The 23,693-nt window shown below is 40.7% G+C and overlaps 1 protein-coding gene across 2 annotated transcripts; it reads left to right on the forward strand.

Moving 5' to 3' along the window:
• Positions 1 to 99: 99 nt before the first annotated feature.
• On the forward strand, positions 100 to 21,961 carry LOC132979554 (cyclin-Y-like). Of its 2 annotated transcripts, XM_061045460.1 has the most exons (11): positions 100 to 653; positions 14,247 to 14,321; positions 16,596 to 16,613; positions 16,910 to 16,944; positions 17,366 to 17,460; positions 17,581 to 17,616; positions 17,714 to 17,771; positions 18,016 to 18,135; positions 19,003 to 19,169; positions 19,404 to 19,566; positions 21,243 to 21,961. In XM_061045460.1, exons 1-11 carry the CDS (start codon positions 500 to 502, stop codon positions 21,357 to 21,359), a joined length of 1,038 nt encoding a protein of 345 aa, XP_060901443.1. In that variant the 5' UTR covers positions 100 to 499; the 3' UTR covers positions 21,360 to 21,961. The 2 variants fall into 2 exon arrangements, with proteins under 2 accessions (XP_060901443.1, XP_060901444.1); XM_061045461.1 differs by lacking the exon at positions 16,596 to 16,613.
• The last annotated feature ends 1,732 nt before the right edge of the window (positions 21,962 to 23,693 follow it).

Below are 23,693 nucleotides of genomic sequence, written 5' to 3' on the forward strand. Positions count from 1 at the left end.
TTAAATGCTGATAAGGCTTTCTCTTGTGTAGCCTATCTTCCCTGATCTGTTGTTGGTAACCTCCCACTTGAACCGGAACCTTTCTCTCGGGTTTGCAGCCCTCCCTGTCCGTCTATCGCCCTGACAGCAGCAGCCACAACACCGACCACAGAGGCAGCACCGTGTGCGCCCCTCTCTCCTCTCCTCTCCTCTCCTGCCCCGGAGCAGGACGCGTCCTCATTTTACTCTGCATCATGTAACATACATCCGGTACTTGCTGCTGGATGTGACATATATTCATCCTCTGTGTGACAGCCTCGTCTCCGTGGATCTCTATAACGATTGACAGGAGGACCCATGGGCGCTGCTGTTCGGATGCACCCTTTGCGCTGCGCTGCTCTGTGGTGACCGGGCTCGCCTCGGGTGCGTGCGGGGTTGGTGACCCATCGTCCAAAAAAACCAAAACCTCGTTCATTCTCGGATTATTGAACCTGTGGGGTCGATACGGAGTAAAAAAAAGATGGGGAGCACGACCTCCTGCTGCGTGTCTGCCAGCCCCAAGCTCCGCAGAAACGCTCACTCCAGGCTGGAGTCGTACCACCAGGAGTCGGATCTGAGCAGGGAGGAGACGGGATGTAACCTGCAGCACATCAGCGACAGGGAGAACGTCGACGGTAAAAAAAAAAAAAAAAGAAATACAAATATCAGTGTTTTGGCTTTCAACATCTCACCTCTGATGAAAATCAGAGATAAAATCCATAAAGATAAAGTTAAAGGAAAGTTATTACAGAATTGTAAACACTACTTAATGGAATACTGTTGAAATAAAATAGAGAGGAAAGGAATCCATCAATCACTATGTTGAAACACCTCTGACACATGTTTCTTGTTACACTACAACACAGGAACATTGAAGTGGTTGGTAGTGATGCAGTATGGCTTCTTAATGGTTTTTATAATGTCACAAATTGACAATAAAACACTTCACAGTAGAAAATGTTTTTTTTAAACCATATTAAAGTAAAATTGACATCACAGATCGTAATATCAAAAACAGTTGAACGATGATATTTATTTGGCACCGAAAGCATCAGTTGAAGCATTTTCCTTTCAGATTTCTGGGGAACAGTTACATACACTACATTGATTAAATATTGCATTTATATATATTTTTTTTGTTTTATTACTGTTATCAGTCGGGATTTCCTTCAGCCTCTATCTTGCCATTTCTAAGGCACTTTATTTTTACATCAAGATATGGTACGACACGACACGACACGATACAACATGACACGATGTGATACAACACAATACACTTTATTGGCAAAATGTGTCTTGCACTCCCAGTGCTGTAAGAAAATATCATCTTGTTACCAGAGCAGCACATACTGATGAAAGCCACATATAACATGTAATGCATATGACTGATATCGCACAAGAACATCAGCATCAGAATCAGCTTTATTGGCCAGGTATGCTTAAACACACAAGGAATTTTACTTTGGTAAACTGTGCTCTCTTTGTACTAAGGTGTAACATTAAATATCAACAATAAACAAATAAGCAAAGACTAATATGTACAAGGCTAAATAGGATGATATAAGATAATTAGTGCAAAGATGCTGAAGTAAACATGAGGTAGTTTTTACAGTATTTACATTAAAAAGAACATAAGTAAGAGAGAGGCAAAAAAAGATATGCAAAATATAAAACCCCATGACACTATTGCACAACCCGTAAAACCGTAACGTAAGAAACCATATTCAAAGTTCTGATGGAGGTGGGCACCAACAGGTATTTAAGAGTTTGCATCTGTATTGTCTGCCAGGTTGTAAAAGCTCCTCCCCAAGTGTACATTTTGGTTGTCTTCTTCAGATCACAACTTATTTATACTCTTTATTTCGGACAACAACGCTGTTTTTTTTTCTTCTCGAGATCTGGAGAAATTCTCTCAACATCCCTGGAGAACGGAGTTAAAATAAAATGTATGGATGTGACTCTATACCAGGGTCAGAAAATCTAATACCCAGCAGGCTTAATGAAGTCCATCAATACATGATCTAAAAGCAGTTCTTTAATCTTGTTTGATCACCCCTTGACCTCTTCAGTGGTCTTCATAAAAACTGATCCCCTCTCATATATCCTACTGCTGCCCGCTGTTCACACTCGTCCGCCTGTAATATTGAGTGATTGGCAGAATTTAATTTTAACGGCCATGAGGACAGGCAGGCACATGGCAGGAGTCATGTGTGCATGTTCACTCCCATGTGTCCTAACATAGAGACAGAGAGATGGAGCTGCAGACAACATCCTGTTCATGAGGGCAGACTCCTTTGTGCTGCTCTTTGTTTTCAGCCTGTGCATGAAAGAAACTGCAACTATGGAACCCAGCTCCCCCCTCCACTGACACATGCTAATATGCATTACAATTGACCCATTCACACCGCAAAGTGTCTCCTAAATGGGCTGTCTATTTCGCAGCCAGCAGCCAAACCATCACAAATAAGTGGATTTATCTCAGAAACTATAAGACCCTTTTTATCTAATTCCAGATATCGGTTGTACTCTTTCACAGGCCAGCATGATGACATTTGGTTATATGTCATCAGAAATATGTCAGGCTGATAAATATAGGACCCTACTTTTTTTTAAAACTATGTCATCCCACACTTTTTTTTGACTCTATCACTTAATAAAATAAATGTTTTTTTCTTGACTGTACGGACGCAGACATTTTCATTGCATGGATGCAGTGTAAGTTCACGTCATTGAGTTGCAACATCAGTTGTCAAACCATTTTTTCAGAAGTGTTGGTACATAAATAAATATGCACTGTGACTAGATTTATAAATGCATTGATTGGCTGAAAAGGAAAACAAAACATCTTCTGATCTATTTATTCCGCTGCAGTTGAAAGAAACGTCACTTGTATTACTCTTCTTATTTGACAGCATCACAGCCTGAACCCAAGAGGGGACAAAACATTGCTCAGATTGTAGTCAGATAGGCAGCTGATGATCATCTGGTTTGCTATCTTGAACAATTAAACACACAAACTGTATTTAAGAGCCACCCTGATGTCAAGTTTGGGACTGACCTCTTGGAGCCATCACCATATTTTATTTTATTTTATTTTGAGCCAGAAGTGACCATATTAGAAGGAGAAGGTGGTACTGGATATGCATTAATACGCCTGTAGCTGTGTCCAATTGCATCCTTCAAGGGGCACGTTTGAAGAGCTATAGTAATCCAGCCACTTCCTGAAGGTTGCCTCCCGGCCAACGAAGAATCCGTCCAGTGCATCCTTGGCCCAACATATCGGATCTTCTAGCGACCAACAATTACACTGTTAGCAATTTATTTGAACTCAGCCGAAAAAGCTGCTTATACAAATGTTAAAAAAAAGAAAGGCTCCTTGAAACGTCATATCATCTTTAAAATGGTTAAGTTACATGACATCGGTTATGTAAGCTAGTTCTGGTGCAGCTGTCATGGCTGCTAATTGACTGGATTGGCGCTTAGTAATGATATGTAAGAGCGGGAACAACTTATGACAAACAGGGGATTTCTCATGAAGTCCACAGGAAGTTAACCCTGAGCGGACCACACAGGCTGCGAAAAGCTGGATCCTTTCAAAGGAAGCTTTTAGGGCACAGCTGTCAGATCAAGATAGTAGCATCTTGTCCATCAAAAGCTTGCGAATCATAAAGCATACCCTGCTTTGTATATTTTGGCCTGAAATGCTCGTACCAAAATGTTTACTGATTTTGCAAATCGCCTGGAGAGAATGGTCGTTTTTGTCATTCACTTCTACACAATTCCTTATTTTGAAGCACCTGGAGTTACCGAGTTCCGGCCATTAGAAGGACAGCAGGTTTAAGGCACCTGTGTGTTGACTATAGTGCATTACCATACAAAGAGACTGTGTCCACAGTCTTTGGAGCAAACATTTGATTTTACTCTTTGTAGTGTTCCATAAGCTTCAACAAAGTAGGTTTTGCAATATTTTGTTGAACCACATGTGGAAAAACCTTCAACTGATCTGTGCAGAGTTTAGCCTTGTTCACACTTGCACAAAACTCCTTAAAAAAACTGCTGACATTTTTCGGATTGAGCTGCAAGTGTGAACACAAACAGCTGCATTTTTCAGTCGCACTTTAATTGGTAGAAATAGAAGAAAGAGTGAAAGATCTCTATCTTACTGTCTCTAGTGAAAATTACAAGTGGACATGGCTTACAAGGACTCCTTGCTGTTGATGCGCTTTGGTGTAGGAGCGCTCTCAGACTTTACAAGCTATTCCCAGTCAGAGTGTTTCCCTTTAATTGAAATCACCCTTTCATTGATCAGTGATGTCATTTCCTCTTGTAAACTTGCAGAGTGTATGCCACTTGCATGCTACATTGGTGATTTCTACTAACTGTAGTTCTCAGTGGGTGTTTATATTTATACCATGGCTAAGGTATCCCTGGAAGTACAGCCAGACTGATTTTGTAAATTTGAGGCCGATTGGAGAGAGGTGGAAATTGACCGATAACCAATATGGCAGCTGATTTAGTGGTACTTTAATCTGGAATTAATAAAGAACTTTTCTATTTCGACATTATTAGACATTTTATCTGCTTTATTGGCGACCAATATCTACTGCAAAAAGTGCTAAAAGTATTGTTACCTATGGATTTGAAAAATAAAGTTTTGGTACTAATGCATATTGGAAAACAAAGACAATGAGGTGACATATCTGGGATGGTGGAGACCCCTGCCAAACAGCTCTATCAGTCGAACTCTACTTGAAGGAGGTGTTGTTGTTGTATTCCCACCAAAGCACAGCAGAGTGGAAAATATTTTGGATTATTTCTTGAATAGGGTCCACAAATTGCTGGAGTGTCGAGCCAAACGCCTCCATGATATGGTTGAATAAATGACCTGAAGGCAGATGACTGACAGACGACCGGCGCTTCTTGACGGGGATAGAGTCGACTCCTGCTGAGACGCCGTCTGTCTCCGCAGTGCAGTGATTGAAACGGGAGCGTGTCTAATGTGTTTTCTCTATTATGAGTTCACAGACAGTGCCGTTGGAGATTAGTGGACTTCATTATGATCTCTACCATCAACAAAAAAAACAAAAAAAACTCTTCTCCCCTCACCCAAAGACAAGCCCAGAGGGGCAGCTGTGAGCCTGTGTCAGAGCAGATAGGAGAAGCCACCAGGGACAAGTGACTGCCAAGTATTAACGCCTCAATTCAGAGCGTGACGTGCTGCTTTCAAAGACATCAGCTGTTTCCTGAATGAATTGGCCGGCTTCTATAGGTAAGAAAGACATTGAAATACTGAAGTTAGAATGATGCAGTACCATTAGATTGTGTGAAAGGTGTGGAGTCAGGCCACGCAGGTGTGCTCAAGGTTTGGGATGTGGTGCAGACTTGAGGAGGATTATGACTGTCACCCCATTATGTGAGAAAACACATTGAGAAATAACTTTATGTATGGCTGTCAAACACATTTCAGTTTCTCATCTCTGTACATTTTTATAAAGTTTACACAAGAAATTAACTTAAATAATGAAGCCTATAGGGAAGTGTTTAAAACCCACTCTCTCTGAAATTGTGCAAAAGGGGATGACATGGTTGCAAAAAAAGGAGTCAGAAAAAGGCCTTAATAAACATTTTAAATTAGTTTTGGTCTCGATTGTAAGTCACAAGTCCTCGTCAGTACTGCATGATGCTTGTTTTATAACTTGTGGTCCCATTTACAGTAAAATGGCTGATAAAGCAGAGTACGCTCGAGGGCTTTGCTGGGTTTGATTTCCAAGTCACTGTGATTCAGCAAACCGGAAAAAAGAAGCCTTCATCACACAGTTCACAATTTGAGATCAAATTGTAAACTGTGTGGTAGCCCCTCAAAGTTTAAAACTGAAGGTTGTAAACTTATGAGTCTTCAAATGAATGGACTCACAACAGAGAGAAAATAAATATAAGTTATTATTGTTTTTAAAGTGATGGTGTCCCTATTTATGAGTGATTAAAGTGAGTCATTGAAGGATAAATGCATTTTTTTTTTTTACATTTTTACATATAAAGTTAGCTGTTGTTGAGACAAGTGTAAGAGATAGCAACACAACTGTCTCCCCTCCCTGGAGGTGAAAGTTCATGGACCGTGAGAGAGAAAGAGAGAGAGAGAGAGAAACAAAGCCGTCATATGATCTGCCTCTCTTTGACAAAGCTCTCTGTGTTCCTCTCTTAAGATGACTGTTAGTGTGAAGCATCATGCATCAGCTGATTCTCTAACATTTAGTGTTTGGGTGAATGGAAAGTTAAAAAAAAAAAAAAGCTTCCCAAATGTTGGAGAGCAAAACTGGGTCTGTTTTGAGAACCCTGATCTGGATTAGGTTGAGGTTTGGGAAAAGTCAAATTCTGAATATCAGAAAACTTGACAACAAAAATACCTGTGAGGGCTTAAAGTTGATACTTCTGGCAGGACGTTGGCTTGTTTTAAAAAAAAAAAAAAAAAAGGCACAGGCAGTGTATCGTTGAAGGCTCCATGTAATGCACATCACAATGTTTGGTTTTGCTTTTTTTTTGACAACTGTTTGGATTAATTGAACACTGATTTTGGGTTACGGACACTATACCTTCTGTTGAGACCGGTTTGACCCCTTCCTGGTACGAGAAGCCAATTCTGGAAAACAGAATAACAGACGTTAAGCTGTCCATCAGATAGGTGAGTGAGTGGGGTGTGGTGCTTCAGTCCCACCTGAATGTCCTGAGGAAATAAGCTGTTGTGGAGGCATTTTTTTGGTAGAACATTGGATATAGAGTAGTACATCCAGGATAGAGATTTAGGACCTCAGACATTGTATCAAATAATACTGAGACTATGTAACTGTTAGTGCCAAAAATGTGTACGTACTTCTCGTGAGAGAACCTTGGCCCGCTGTCAAACTTACTTAGTGCGATAAGCAGGCGACCAGGGCGATCTTCAGACATGGGAGAGACACTACTCTGCATGTTGGAAGTTGTTGTACTATTAGATCGACTCTAAAAAAACTACTATTTTAAGGTGGAAAAGTTACATAATGTTGCTTTGAAACCAAACAAAGGAAGATTCCTGTTTCAAACTGTGGGCTTTCTCGGCCATGTCTGCAATCCTGAAGTTTGGTCCGGGGGGGATTAAAGTACTGTAGCACAGTTATGCTGAAGTAGCACAATATAGCCAATTCTTTCAAGCAACACATCAAGCCTCAGTGCTATTTTTACAGCAGCAGCAGCAGCATGCATGTGTTTCACCAGAGGCTGATGAGTGGCTCAGCTCAAAGTGGTGATGATAGGAAAATGCTCTATTTAAGGCACAGATCTGGAAAAATATAGCTGAAAAAAAATCCAGAAAACAGACCATTATTTTGTTCTTTTCCTTTTGCAGGAGATAAATAATTCCTTTCAGGCTCGGTGTATTCACAGGAGAGAGGGTACTTGTTTGATTTATTGACTAGCAATGAGAGAGTAATTTACTCCCCAGCACACGCAAACAAACACCTCCTCCTCTCACTAATTATCACTTCACAAAGCTAGTCGGCTTTGAGCTAAGAAGAAAGAAAAACACTTAAAAGACAATCTGATTTACATTATTGAGGACTAGATGTGACAGGAGGGCGTCAGTTCAGATTATAAAACCAAGCAAAATCAAATCCTCATTCAGACTGACACATCTGATCTGACCTGGTCCTTATCTGCACTGCAATATGGGAAATAATCTCTAAAATATCATATATAGATTTGTGTGTATGGACTCGTAATACTCTTCCTTTTTGGTCATTCATGTGATTTTGTTTATATTTCATGCCTGCAACATGACAGTCTTACATGTTGGTGGCAGCAATTAGGGGCCTGAAGGGGTTTCTTTAAAAAACTTGTACTCTTAAGAAGACCTGAATGAAACAAGAGGTCAACACTGATGTATATGTTTTTTTTTGTTTAAAGATTTATTTGTTGGCTTTTTGTGCCTTTATTGGAGAGATAGGACAGTGGATAGAGTCGGAAATCAGGGAGAGAGAGAGAGAGAGAGAGAGTGGGGAATGACATGCGGGAAAGGAGCCACAGGTCGGATTCAAACCTGAGCTGCCCCCTTGGGGGACTATATAGCCTCCATACATGGGTCGCCCCCGATCTCCTGAAATCTCCTGAAATTCTTGTTTTCATATCGGGGAAATAATTGTGTGATTTTGCAGAAAAAGCGGTTTATCACCATCTGCAGACTCATCCTGGGAACACTCAAACATATGATGATTAACTCATGATGTGAAACTTGGCCCACGTTCAGTTTGGGCATCCAGCGTTGTAACACTTAAGCTTATATATATATTTTTTTAAAAGGGAGTCAGCGTAAAAGGTTCAACTTTAAGGTTTCTGTACTAAATGCTTATGAGAAAATCTTACTGAAAGAAGAAGCTTCTTATTACTCCTGTCCCCGTGGCCAACAAAATAGATAGATAGATAGATACTTTATTGATCCCGAGGGAAATTCAAAGCATCCAGTAGCAGGTTACAAAGACGTACATGACATAAAACATTTGTTACAAATTAACCACAAAACCGTCGCCCCCCTCCCATACATATATATTAACCCGAAAAAAAGATTTAAAGAATACCCCTAGATGAATCAATTTTTTTTAGCAATGTTTAAAAAGAAGAAAATTATCAAAAAGCAGACATTAAATAACAGTCAAATATGTAAATAAGTTATTTTCTTTTCCTATATGTATACATAAAAGTATGAATACGTTTGTAGTACAGCCTTGCGGCGCACACTGGTTTCATGCAAACAAAGACGACCCTTCAGCTGGACAATAACTTTGACTCTGGTTTCTTTTCATTGAAAGCAGAGTGTGTGGCTTTGTTGCACGTGTTCTGGTAAACAGCAGTGTTGTCGTAGTAGTCTTAACGGTGAGGTACAGTGATCATGGTTAATGTTCACAGGGAACTCTCCCTCCCCTGAAAGAGTGGGCAGGTCAGTTTTGTTTGTTTAAGCTGAGTCGGTTACACACACCGGCCTTTGGACAGTGTTGTGTGTGTGTGTGTGTGTGTGTGTGTGTGTGTGTGTGTGTGTGTGTGTGTGTGTTGAAACAGTATAAGGGGGTTAGGGTAACATCCTCCTGTTGTTTGACGGCTGATGTGATAATGAAGAAGGAACACATTTGAGACACTTGCAGGAGTACTGGATGATAAATCGCTCAGTTTGTAATTCATCAAGATCGTCTTGTATAGTAGATGTCACCCAACATTAGAAACACAATATGATGCATTCATGTTCCAAGTGTCAGGTTTATGTCACATCCTTTATCCCAGTGTGCACTCCAGTGTGGTAGAAATATGTTACAGGTCAGTTCAAATGGTCAAAGATTAATAAGCATGACTGAACAGTGGACATGTTCAGTGACTGCATGGGAGCCAGTCAGTGTTCACTCTTCCACACAGCCTCCAACAATAACACTGGGATCATATCACATCAGTGCACATTGTAGATTTAACTCTAGGACAAGAGCTGCCCTGGAAATTATCCCACATCGTTAAGAGTTTTTTTTTTTAATGAAAAGGAGAAATGTTTTGATTATTTGATCGATCTAACTTACTCAAAGGCTTAGTGAAAACTGTGCTGAAGGGTTCAAGTTGAGGTTTACGACATGATAGATTACAGGGAGCCTGAAGAGTGGCGGACACACAAACAAAACATTTATTGGCTGACATGAAAATCCCAACGGCATAAAGTGCAGAAGGTTTCCTTGGAGCTGCCTCTGACCGGCTTAACCCACGTCTTTGTTGCGTCCTTGTTGTAGCTTCAAAGTCTTTGCCGGTTTATCCATATTTGTATCCACACTTGCATCAACACCATCCATGAACAAACCTTATTTCAGAGCTTTTGATGCTGTATGTACTATCTGATGGGGCTGTGATTGGATGACAGGTTGATGGATGTAATGAGTGCATGATGATCTGATCTAGGATCAGTTACTGTATGTGTCGTCTAGTGATAACAGGAAGTCATGTCAATATGTTGGACAAGGGGCGCCCCACTGGAAACAAACAAACTTATTTGAGTCAGCTCCAAAGGCTGATGGGAGCCAGGCAGAGGGAGCTAATGTTAGCCAGGAGGCTAGTGCTAACAGTACTGATCGAATGTGCTTAAGTTGAGTTAAATCATATCTGTGTGGGAGGGCCCATTTACTGGGTTTTTCAGGGGCCCAGCCATTTCTGAGGGCAGGCCCCACTTATTATCAAGCCAGTGATACTTGTATACTTGGATAAAGGTGCAGTAATACAGCAAGCCATGGTCCCAGCATGAGGGCTTGAACGTCACCCTTTTTGTTGTGGAACCTGAGAAATGTATTAAGACCTGGAGGTTTCTTTTCAATCTGACCAGTTGAGTGATAAAAAGAAAATGTTGTTGCCGCTCTAAAATGATCATTATCAGAAAAGCCAACACAAACCCTAAGAGACATTTGACGACCAGACCTCAAAGAAACGGGGAAAAGAGAAAGGAGTGACGTCTCCTCATAACAAAGGCAGATTGTGGTAACAGATAGCAGCACTGTGTTGCTGACACGGCCACATTAAAGGATGCACTGCAGTTTTACTCTGAGACACTGACACAGCAAGATGCTTGAAAGAAGCAGACGCAGAATCCAAACCACAAAGTGCAAATGTTCACACTTGTCTATCAGCAACATTTCTGTGCTGCTCTTGTGTTTTTATTCGACTAAAGCATTGAAACAAAGATCTCAGGATAATCTTGATCAAAATCAGCAGGTAGGAATTGTTGACATAATAAACAAATCCAACGTTAAAGACACTACAGTGCAATTGTGGTTTCATCCATTGAGAGCAGGGTGCGTCTGTTGTTGATTCATTATGTAAAAGCAGTGAGACAGACAGGTTGCTTTGCCAGCTAATAGGTTAGCCGAGCTTCTACTGTTTCACTGTGCAGGTGCCGACCGCGAGTCTTCTTTAAAGTTAACTTGAGGTGGTGAATATCACATATCAACACTGGACACCAGCTGCTGTGCACTCTGGGATTTCCAAGAGGTACAGGCCCAGTAGGTCGGGACCTGTCAGATTTATTCAGAAATGTAAAATACATTTGGTAAATCAAAAATGTTTTATGTGACTCAGTGCGACTTTATCTTTGCATTATGTTTCAAACACAAGAGCTGCTTTATGTAAGGCATAGAAATACATTAAAGGGCACATTATTATCCTCTTTAGATAAATGCCCCAGAGCTCCCCGAAACATATCTGTAAAGTTTCTTGTTCTAAATCCACTCGGATCCTGTATTTGATCATGCCTATAAACCCCTCTATTTCAGCCCTGTTCAGAACAGGCTGTTTCTGTGTCTGTACCTTTAAATGCAAATGAGCTGTGTTTGACCACACCCCCTCTCTGGAAGGGGCTTGCTCGCTCAATGCCTAATTGTTTGCACTGGAAAGTGAGACTATGGACAGAACTAACACCTAGCTGTGGGAGTGTCACTCACCTGGGGGAGGGGTTACTGCCCTTTGTGATGTCACAAAGGGAAAATCTCCAAACGGCCTGTTTGAGCACACATTTTCTGAAAAGTGGAGCAGGCAAAAGATGGAGAGGATGGACTTTTCTCATAATTGGGGGGTTTCTAGACAGACTAGAGACACATATTAGAGTTAGAAAAACATATTTTGCAGAATATGTGACATTTGGAGCAAAGTATGAATCTATATTGGCACTGGGTATTACTTCCAAACATCTGTAGCAGAATAGTGCAAAGATTTGTTGTAAAATGTCGAATTTAGATGTTATTAAATAAAAAATAAAAAAGAAGAATTAAGCTATTCATTTCTTAAAGTTACCTTCACAGAATATAAGACAATAATATTTTGAACAACTGTTATTTTAAAATCTGTCTTGCTTCACTCTCTCAGTCCCTCAGCACTGATGTGATCTCACAATGAACACCAGCTTAGCATCTGTTAAAGCTCCGATATGCAAACGTGTTGAAATTGGCCGGATACAGCGACACCCCTGATTACTGTTGCATAAGGTGCTAAACCGACACAAGGCTAATCCAAGCTCAGTCCTCTCAGCCTGCTCGCCTGCAGAGGCCTTCAACCAGAAATAATCAGATGTGTTTCTGAAAATGTCAGAGGGAGAAACCGTGTCAAGAGTATTTTTGCCAATCGTCCAGCTGCCAGCGGAAGTGGCATTTGGGTTAAAATTAGTTGAGCAAGTAAACAAACAGTTTGCAAGGCCGAAGTCTGTGAGAAGGCTCATGTAATTGGGTTTAGCAGTGAAGTAGAGCACAAAGATGTTTCAGCGGTGCCTTCTTTAACATGCTCTATTTTCTCAGCTTGAAGAATGTATTTTATAACGCTTTACTAACAACAGGCAGGGTACACAATCACCCTGTGCACATATTCATACACCATTCTATACACTGTGCCTGAGAAGCACAGAAAAGGAAACACAAGGGTTTAAACTTTAAAAACAAGACTGTACAAGAAGTTGAATTTGTTAGCTATCAACCAGGCTCTGCTTGAAATTTCATGACTAATAGTGTGTCTCGTGTTTGTGAGGTCTAAAGGTCAGTAAACATGTTGTTTAAAGATTTTTATTTTTTGGGGGTTTTGCCATTCTTTAGACAGGACAGGGGACAGAGTGAGAAATCAGGGGGGAGAGTGGGGAATAACATGCAGGAGTCCTGGGTCATTGAAGTGCAGATGGGAGCCGAGCCATGGGAGGACTCAGCTGTAGAGAGCCTGCCAATGAAAGGTGTCTGATCCAACCACAACAGGGCCCTAAGTCTCTAACTAACTTGCCCTCTGTTGCCCCCCGGTGGTGGAACTACACCAAACTCCATTTGATCTGCAGAGTCCCTTTGCACCTTTAGGAAAAAGCCAAAGACCCATCCCTTCATGAACACGAGCACACTTGATGATGACATTTAGGATGCTGATTATAACTCTCAAGAACAGCTGTTGATGGTGATATATTAACTTAATTATAAAAATAAAAAAAGATCTGCTTCTGTGCAATGTCTGTCAGCACCTGTGTGTGAGATCGGACTTAAAGCTGTTCGTTTGCACTTACTGTCGTTTCCTCATCTCTCGATCCTTGCTTTAGTTAAACTCACTCTCTGATAGGATTGTAAGATCACTCCTGTTTGGTACTTTTATTTCACCGCTAGAAGTGCCAGGAACAAGAAAAATGATCACAGACCTTTGGTTTCTTAATGTTTTTTTGTTATTATTGGCGTCCGAATAGCCTGGATCTTAATCTAAGTCTGCTGTCGTACTGGAGGAGTCAGAATTTTGTACAACGCAGACTGCATGCCGGGCATTTTTAAATGCTGATTTCACCAATTCCCAACACTTTGAAAATCCATCAGCATTTCCCAGCAGCAAAATACACTCACTTCTCAATATGCAATGTTCAGGTTTTAAGTGCAAAATACTGTGGAAGGTCTCCTTTTGATTATAATAGGCTTCAGCTGCTTTTTCAGCAAGATAACAGAGCTGAGATTGTCTTTCAGCAACGATCACATTGCATATTTAAACACTGCAGCATTTTTGGTTTGAAACTAGTTCTCGCTGTTGAAACGGACACCTCATGGGGAGAGAAAGGAGACTCTTACACTATCCACTGTCTGTCTTTTCACAGTAGCTGCTCAAATCCACAAGGAATCAATACATGTTTGCATGTAGCCCATGATTAGGGCATTTCAAGTGCTTCCCTGTTTTATTAGATGCAGCACATGCATCAGTGGTTCATACCCTCAGGCTTTGTGATACAGTCCAGATTAGCTTCAGATAGGAACATGAATCATGCCTGGATGTGGAACAATAAACACACATGCAGCCCTGTCTTTTCAGATAAAGGAAAAATAAATGTAGCCATTTAGTCATGGTTTATAGACATCATGGTAACAGTTTGCAAACAACGGGCTGAAGACGCTTGCAGAGTCATATTTGCCCAAAATCTGGTCACATTACCGAACCTTGTAAGTCGACGTGGTCGTTTAGCTTCTCACGTCTTTGCCTGCTTCACGCCCTCTGCTGGTAAACAAATGCAGTTGCACTCTGAGACCTTTGGTGGGCGCCAAAGTGCACCAAACCAAGTTCCTACATATTGTCGCCCCAAAACAGAAAACAGCTGATGCTTCTATACTTTGTAAAGTGAGGATCTAAGTTGAATGTCTCCCATAATGTTTCTTTTTCAGAAGGTGACATTTGTTTTTTTGTTTTTACAGAGTTGAATATGGAGTACAATCCATCAGACCATCCGCGGGCGAGCACCATCTTCCTCAGCAAATCCCAGAACGATGGTGAGTACCTTTTGTTTCATTGAATGATGAAGCGTTTAAAAAAAAAAAAACCAAACTAGATTTAGATCATAAACTGTTGATTATAAGTGGATGAAATGATAGTGACATTACTTTTTAGGTTTGTGAAGTACCATTTTAAAACCCTTGAGTTTGACATTTTGACTGTTGCCATCTTTTCTTTAGTTTTTTTTTGGAACCAGTACTTACCTTATTTGTCTTGTTTGATAAGGGCTCATTAAACTTTGTTTCTCCTGAGTGACAGTTTGTCATCTTAGCATTTTGCAAAACACAGGGTATCCATGAAATAAAGCAAACCTGGCTAAATTGTCTAACTCGAAAAGGTCCAAGATGTAAGACATATTGATAAGATAAGATATCTGAAATAGATCATCTAATGACCTTACTATATCATCAGACACGCCCCTCGGTTTGACAGGCAAACGTCAAACCAACAGGTGTTGCAGCGATGGAAGCAACCGAAGCGAACTGGTTCAGGTATAACTGATGCTATCCAAGCTAAAAGGTCGACTTAAAAACGTTGTAAAACTTGATAAATATTGGAGAGAGGTTAGAACACAGAACTGTTTGAAGACCGATGTGGAGGTGGTCAAACACTGAAGCTTCAGTGTCTTCGTCATGGCAACCTGCCTGCACATCGACTCTAGGGAGGAGTTACATATTGCTCCTTTAATCGGACCCTAATTTACATTGCCCTGAAGAAGACTTAAAACTAGCTATAGAGATCACCAAATCATATGAAATTCACGGGAGGAAATTAACCTCGTGAGAAATAAGCTCCTTTTCTTATTAGATTGCATTCAACTGGACATCGTCCTGCAACTGCCCCCTGCTGGCCATTATAAAGAATGCAGGTTTAAGGCACCTCCTTATTGGCTCCACTTTGGAAACTGTAGTGCTTTAAACCTCTTTCTATATTATCCTGCTCTGAGACTTTCCATAACCAGATGCTGTATGTAGGAGTTCCTTTTTGTTTCCAGCTGATGCTAATTTATGTGTTTGCCCAGAGGCAGCCGGTGAAGCTTATTGTTTTTCTTAAAGGCTGCGAGAACCAACAGGAGAGCGTGCACGCTTTCTGATGTTGAAGTAGATGGAAACTGCATAATAATGAATGGGTTCTCCTGAACTAAATTTAATCCCAGATATGAGATGAGATGAGGTATTGTATAATAAAGCATGTGCTGCATGCTCTTATGGACTGCTTCTGTTCTGTGTGTCCATGTGGTGAATATTTGTCCAGATACAACTCAACAAATGACATTAAACTCCCCCTTTCCCCCCCACTTTTTTCATTTTTATCAACAAATCTCCTGAAGAGAACAAACCTGCAGCAAATCAATCCTCCCCTCATGTATTGCCTGTCTAGTGACATGACTTTGTGCTGCTGAGCTTTAATTAGGTTTATAACTCTGAAAGACACAAACAGAAATATTGACAGACATGAAATCCTATCATATTGTTATGTCTTTGAGAAAATTGTGTTAAGTCACCAGATTTATACAAACACTTTGGCTTCTGACTCTTCTTTAGCAAAGACACTTTTTGCAGCGCTTCTTCAGATGTTTCCTTCTCCATTTCTTTTTGTTTGGTCACAAAGATGTCGAGCTCTTTCTTCATTTTTCTACAATATTGCTGATGATGTGCACAAAAAATATATTTATCGTTTTTCATAAAAGCTCAAAACGTGGTACACTTTGGGACAGTTTTTACATTTTGTTACCCTGAATGTGTCTGCAGAGATTGACTTCTATTACTTAAAGCCATGACAACCACTATTATGTACATTATAAACTCTGTCATCAGTGACGTGCTTTGAGTGTGGTCTATTGCACGCAAGAGGTAGAGAGCAAGCAGGGAAACAGGGAGGCGTCTGATTGGTTCATCAGATTGGTACCTCATGGCAGACATTGATCAATAGATTTTACAGTCTTACAAACTGCTACAGATGATGGATTTTCTTTGTTCCTTCTTCAGAGAACATGAGTTATTAATTTCTGTCAGGACCTAAAGACAATTTACACCAGAATCTTAAAAAGTGTGTCTGCCTTTAATTTAATAAAACAAGAGAGCAGACACAAATAAACCCAAATTTGAGCATGTAACATTAAAGTGGTGAGCAGCTGAGTATGTTGTTTATGTGAAATCATACATTAAAAAAAAAAAAAAAAGTATTTTTCTGTCCTCACTTTTTTAAAGAATCAGTGACTGTGCTGCAAATGCAATAAAGCTTTGGTTGGTCTTTTTTTTTTTTTCCAGAGTTGCCCTTCAGGAACGGTGAGTAGTCCTGTGACTCTGTCTCCCTCTAGTGGTGAAACGGCACCTTGTCTTCCGTTCTTTTCCAGCTCAAACCGCTTGCTTTCTAACATTTAACAGTGACCTCTGAACCCTCACGAGCAGCTTTTGTTCTGTGTGTGTGTGTGTGTGTGTGTGTGTGTGTGTGTGTGTGTGTGTGTGTGTGATAACAGCATGTGCTACTGGTTGATAACTGCTGGGTTTTGTATGTGTGTCTTTGTGCTGCTGTCCTACAGAGGACACAAGATTTATTGACACGTCCGTCTTTCTTTCTTTAGTGCGAGATAAACGGAAAAGCCTTTTCATCAATAATGTAAGTGTACATTTTGGATCTGTTTTTATTGCCACCTTTTCAGAATCTAACTCTTTATCTTGGCATGTTATTTAAGCTCTGAGATCTACCAGTTAGTCATTGCTGTCAGTCTGAACCAGTTGGCCTTTGAATACAGCGTTTACTGAATTCTGAATGACACAAACGAGACTGAAAATATAAATTGTAGGTCACTTGTCCCTAATTCTCAAATCTCCCCCCGAGCACGACAACCCGGCATGCATTATGTGGGTCAGACAAAAACATGTACACTCTAATAACATCAGTGTGTGTGTGTGTGTGTGTGTGTGTGTGTGTGTGTGTGTGTGTGTGTGTGTGTGTGTGTGTGTGTGTGTGTGTGTGTGTGTGTGTGTGTGTGTGTGTGTGTGTGTGTGTGTGTGTGTGTGTGTGTGTGTGTGCGCAGCATGGCACGTCCAGGAGGAAATACAGCTCCTGCTCCACCATCTTCCTCGACGACAACACGGTCAGCCAGCCCAACCTCAAATACACCATCAAATGGTAAAAACATCATGATAAATATCTGTCACTCATTTATATGTATGTGAATAATTTTATGATCAACATTTATTTTATGTTTAAAAATATTTAACAGATGTATTCTTATTCTCTTCCTCACAGTGTAGCATTGGCAATCTACTACCATATAAAAAACAGGTGAGGGAACAACAGAGTGAATGAATCAATCAAGGAAGACTGATGATCTCTAAACTGTCATTAAACTCACATGTAACTGTTTTTTTTTTCACATCAGGGACACAGATGGAGCGATGCTGTTAGATATATTTGACGAGAAGCTTCATCCTCTTTCAGTAAGACTCCATCACTTTGTCTTTGTCTGTTTTGGACATTTGTTACACTTTTACTCCAATGGATTTTTTTTATAGTATAGGCTTACAATAAAGTTTTTAATTAAGTTTCAGTTTATTTAAGTTTAAGTTTCATCTTATGTGTGTTCAGCATGTTCAACAAAAGAGTGTGAAAGTGTGATTCCCCTCACGGGATTAATAAAGGACATCTTCTTCTTCTTCTTCTTCTTCTTCTCTTTCCTTCCAGAAATCGGAGGTGCCACTGGACTACGACCAACACGACCCTGAGCAGAAGCAGATCTACAGATTCGTCAGAACTTTGTTCAGCGCCGCTCAGCTCACGTCTGAGTGTGCCATCGTCACACTGGTAAGATTTTTTTAACCTCCTACGCTTTATTATCTTTATTAATAACTGTAACCTCACACACACACACACACACACAGTTTCTGTACAGGCCTCGGGGGGGATTGAAATCCTGATTTGTTGAGACAAGCCAGGGATGTGTGCACAATGTCGATGAGACAGTACACCCAAAATGCCATATATGTAGTCTGTGTGTATCTATTAACAGAGAGAGCGGTGATGAATGTAGGATGTCATACAGGAAAGGGTTAATGTAAACTCTCTGACAGCATTAAATGCGGCATAAAAAGAAAATTAGATCAGCGCTAAATTTGAGAATTTATTATTAAAGTCCCCATGAAACGGAACTTGGAGAGTATCTTACTGTCTTGGCGTGATGAGTTACAATTAAAACAGGATAGAACCAATCACAAGAAAGGAGGCGGGACATAACGTTGGGATGAATGTGATTGGATCGTTAGCTTCCACAATGCTTTTGAATTAGTCGAAAAATTAGTAAACGCCCCTTAGCGCAGGATGAGTCGCCAGACATGTAAAACGTTTTACAGGAAGAGAAAGAACAGATAATTAGATGTATAAATACTCAGAAAATGCTTGATTTAAATATATATATATTTATATAAACATCGCATGAATCTTATACCGTTGGAAAGCTTTTTTATTTTCCTTTTAAATGTTGCCACATTTGTAAGGAAGATGCATTTGTGGGATGAGCAGCAGAGCTGAGTATGTGGGTTGCAGCCCATGAAAAACTTGCCAAATCTTGTTTTCTTGTCTTGTTTATATATTTGGCAGAAAAATGATTTTCTCCAACTCCTCTAATACCTGATGGCTGCCTTACTTTGTGTGTACCTTATCCGTGTTGTTCAGGTGTACCTGGAGAGGCTCCTGACCTACGCAGAGATCGACATCTGCCCGGGTAACTGGAAACGGATCGTTCTGGGTGCGATCCTGCTGGCCTCAAAGGTCTGGGACGATCAGGCCGTCTGGAACGTTGATTACTGCCAGATCCTCAAGGATATCACGGTGGAGGATATGTGAGTTAAAGACATGGAACTGGCTCTGTTTGAAGGACTTTGGTCCAGAAGATTTTTATTCAAGGTCAAGGTTTAATTATCCTCGAGGGGCAAAATGTTTTACAGCCTGCAGTGAATAAAACTGAGTCGCATACACACAAAGAGATGGCGTTATTACAGAAAGTCAGCAGTGAAATCAGGTAGTGCAGAAAACGTTGACTTCATGAATCACCAGCTCTCTCCTCTCTCCTACAGGAACGAGTTGGAGCGCCAGTTTCTGGAGCTGCTGCAGTTCAACATCAACGTGCCGTCCAGCGTCTACGCCAAGTATTACTTTGATCTGCGATCGCTCTCAGAGTCCAACAACCTCAGCTTCCCCCTGGAGCCGCTCAGCAGGGAGAAGGCCCAAAAACTAGAGGTGGTGCAGCCAACTATTCACACAGTCCTCCCTTTGTTTTTACGGTGCTCTTGTCATGCTTCCTTCCTCTTGTTAAATCGTTTTTTTTGATGAAAATTGGAGCCAAGGTGGCAGATTTATGAACTCAGCGCCCAATTGGTAGAATCATAAAAGATGCTGAAAGAAATGTGTGCAGCTCTTTCCTTTTTAAAGATTTATTTTTTGGACTTTATTCAGTGGATTGAACAGTGGATGGAGTGTTACAAAGTGCAGAGTTGTCATCAAACCCTGGCCGCTCGAGGACTCTGTTCATGGGGCTTGCAACTTAAACCCCCCCCCCCTTCTTTATTCTTTATTTTTGAACTGATTTGATGTGGTCACAACCTAATACAGAAATTAAAAGCTACATAACATTTAGAAGATCCTTGTTGATGAAAATGAAAAAATTCATCTGAACATCAAATCTGTGCACCTTCAACTCAACAGACACACAAGACTCCAGTTGAATCTGTCTTTTTAAACGGATTATCACGGTTGAGCTGGGCGCTAGCGGCCTAGCGGTTTAGTCACGCCCCATACGTTGAGTCTATAGTCCCCCCCAAAGTGGATGGCCCAGGTTCAGGTCCAACCTGTGACTGCTTTCCCAGAATTCTCCGTCCCCGATTTTCAACTCTATCCTTTAAAATAAAGGCCAAAAGCCCCAAAGACATATCTTTATAAAAAAGTATCATGGTTTATCTTCAGTTTCAGAAGTGATTAATGCAAAGCAAACAAAAAAAAAAAAAAAATGTAAGCGTCTTTTTAATATATTATATTTTCTTGAAGTTCTTTCACACTTGCACAAAACTCCAGAAGTTGTTGGGATGAGCTGCATGTGTGAACAGAAAGTTTCTCCACCCAGCACCCTAGTGTTTTATCTGCAGAAAGTCAGAGTGAGCTGATGTGAGAACGCAGCAGGTTATAATCAGGAGAATTCACCTGGAGCCAATAGGAGGGGGAGGGGGTGGTGACATTTATTTCCTGCAATCGTCGCACAATCATAGACTGTATGCACTCAACCAGTACAATCTCTGTGCATGTAATTAAACGGCTGCAACATGTTTAATATGTTTTCTGTTCTCCAGTATGATCTTCTCCACTCTTTTGTTGATATTCTCATTCAGTCAAACTACACATAGCATTGATATAAAGGCAAGTCTTCTCAGGATACCGTCATAAAGCGGACTCTGTTGCTTCGTCTGCCACTTCCATGTTGTTGTTTTACGTCATGTCTTGCCTCTGGAGACCCTCCCCCTCCCTCCTCCTGCCCGACCAGGGTTAGTCTCTTGCAGTGTGAGCAGCTAGGTCAGGAGGATTTCTGGGGCAGTCCGCCAGAAATTCTCTTGAAAAATTCAGGAGTGCATATTGTATGTGAAAACATCTTATGTGTTGTGCTTTCTTTTCCCCCGATCAGTTTGGTTAAAAAGAGGCTGCAGAGTCAAACAGTTCTCATCAGGACTGTCCCACTTCCCTGCAAACACAAATATATGCTCTTAGATTCATTTTAAATATGCTGCTGAAGAATTCTACAAATACTTGCTTTTCTTATCTAAGCCAGGTTTCTGAAATTATGCAAATATCTATTTTTAATGGAGTGCGAGTTTTTTTTGTGTGATCGTTGCCTCTGCAATAAAACCCTTTCCATGTCGTCTCCTCAGGCTATTTCCAGGCTGTGTGACGACAAGTACAAGGACGTCCGCAAAGCTGCGAGGAAGCGCTCGGCCAGCACGGACAATCTTTGTGGGATCAGATGGGTTCCTGCCATCCTCTCCTAACCAGACGCCATGAAACTGAACACTGGCATGACACGCTGGTTTCGATGTGAGAACTCCTACACACGCACACACACACACACGTTGGTGGAATTAGACCAGCATGGTTTAAAAACTTCCAGATAAAACAAAAAAACATGGAGCAGCGACTGAAAACTGAAACCAAAACTGACTGTCTTAGGAGGGGGATTATTTTGCCTTCACAGTGCCTCAACTCTTCTATTAACACAAGAAAGAAAAGAAAGGAGTTCCAGGTTGTTTTATCATCCTCGGGGAAGAATCCAGCTACGGACCAATAAACACAATCCTGGAGGAGAAAGCCTTGAAAAACTTTTCCAGGACATGGCTTTGTGAACGTGTCTAAATGTATCAGCACTGATCAGTTTTCTGCTTTTCTGTCCGGACTGAATCTGACACGACCTGCCTCCGAGACGGCCTTTCAACCCACACAGTGAAGCTTATTATTATTTATTTGACTGAGCAGCCTGGACTCTTAAGTACTTTCAGACTTTCAAAAAAACAGTAGCATAGCACTGGAATTTTTACCTGGTATTTATTTCCTTTTACAGGTCTTAGAATAATAAAAAAAAGTATTAACAAGTTGATGTCCTTCTTTGGAAGTCTTTATGTTCAAGGTTTACAGTTTTTAAAGTGTTACTGTCAATACTCAGGTGGAGCGTTTCGTCTTGTGATTTATTCTGATGCTCGTCACTCGGACATTAACGTCACCTCACAAACATTTTCTAGATGTCAGGATCCGCACAATAACAAAACATTGTGACAATACCCCCACAATTCTCTCTGACACAATCCTTTTCTGGGATATATTCATGGGAAGAATGAGTCAATGAAGAAGCAATAAATAGAGTTTGTTTTCTAACCCTCTGCTGACATCTAGTGGACGTTTGAAAATTGCAGAACATGTATTAAGCCGTTTCCTTAAATTTCACATTTTTGACTGGTTTTGTCGACTGAAATTCGGATATGTACCTCCACTGCATGACGCTGTGTCTGGTACTCGTATCCTAACATTACATTTAAAAAAAAATATGAAGAAAGGGGCAAGGACGGCCCTAGCAGTTAGGTCGGGGTGTCATTCCTCACTCCTTCCTGATTTCCTACTCTTTGCACTATCCTCTCTTCATATCGTGTCCAAAAAATAAAATGATGACCCTATTTTTCTGGAGAAACCACAGAAATGTTGGTTCCAATAACTCATGGCACAAATATAAAGAGGGTATTTTGCGGCTTACACCAACATACTCTGTTCCTGTGACACTCAAGCTTCACCTTCAAACCATCCTAATAATCACAGCCAATAGCTGCTTCGCATAGAAAGTGGATGCTGGTCAGTAGAAGGAGTGAGGAGACAACAGAGCACCTCTTTGTTCTTTGTGTATTCAGTTTTACAGAGATACATTAAAACATTTGATCTAAAATACATGTTGCATATTAAAACAAAAACTCCTCTATGGTTCTTGATTCCAAGGATCTTTATTTCATTGTAAAAACAAATCTGCCACTTTGTCTGCGTCCTTCATTTTGGCCGGTTTGAATTCCGGTTTGCATCCAGTCCCTGAATGGTATCCACTCCTAAACTCACCTGCACGCTGTCATTGGCTGGAGGAAAACACACCAGCGCCCCACCCAGAAACATCCTGAGTCAACTTAAACAAACCTAAACATGAAAATCCAGACAGAGGACAGAGTCCCTGCAGACACAGTCAACACAGAAGTTATGATGGAGCGGCACATAGACGACTTCAGTATACTTCTATATTTGATTATTTTAGGAAAAAGCTACTGACTCTACTTAATAAAAAAGGATAACTAAAAAAGGATTCTGGCTGACTTTTTTCTTCAATAAAAAGCCCAATAGAATGACTTTAAGAAACAATATCAGAAAACATTTTCTTTCAAGTTGTAAAAAAATGTTAAAAACAAAAAAAAGATGTTCCTGACAAAGTTTTCTTTCTTGCCTTCTAAGGCGTCTGTAGTCATTAAAACCAAGCTGCCTCTGTCTCTAAATGCCTATAAAATAATCATTATCTGTCCTGTGATGTGATTAAAATGTCAGTGTGACTTACAGGTGTCTCTCTACCATTTTATTGTCTTTCTTGAGTTCATATCTAAAACCAGCTCAGCCGCCAATGACTGACAGCTTCCAGTAAGGTTGACTGGTACCTCGACATCCCAACAATGCTTTGATGGGTGCCTGGTAAGAATAGCTCCCCTCGACAGGTCCCGGACTATACGAGGACGAGAGAGAGAGAGAGAGAGAGAGAGAGAGAGAGAGAGAGAGAGAGAGAGAGGCAGTATAAGAAAACATTGGAGGTG

Source organism: Labrus mixtus, chromosome 8 (assembly GCF_963584025.1).
Source record: "Labrus mixtus chromosome 8, fLabMix1.1, whole genome shotgun sequence".
NCBI lineage: Eukaryota > Metazoa > Chordata > Actinopteri > Labriformes > Labridae > Labrus > Labrus mixtus.

What these genes read in the sequence shown, in the direction of transcription:
- LOC132979554 (XM_061045460.1), top strand. Translation starts at nt 500, where the DNA reads ATGGGGAGCACGACCTCCTGCTGCGTGTCTGCCAGCCCCAAGCTCCGC. An exon ending in CTCAAATACACCATCAAATG is followed by an intron (nt 17,461 to 17,580) that starts GTAAAAACATCA and finishes TCTTCCTCACAG; the next exon opens with TGTAGCATTGGCAATCTACT. An exon ending in AGAAGGCCCAAAAACTAGAG is followed by an intron (nt 19,567 to 21,242) that starts GTGGTGCAGCCA and finishes TCGTCTCCTCAG; the next exon opens with GCTATTTCCAGGCTGTGTGA.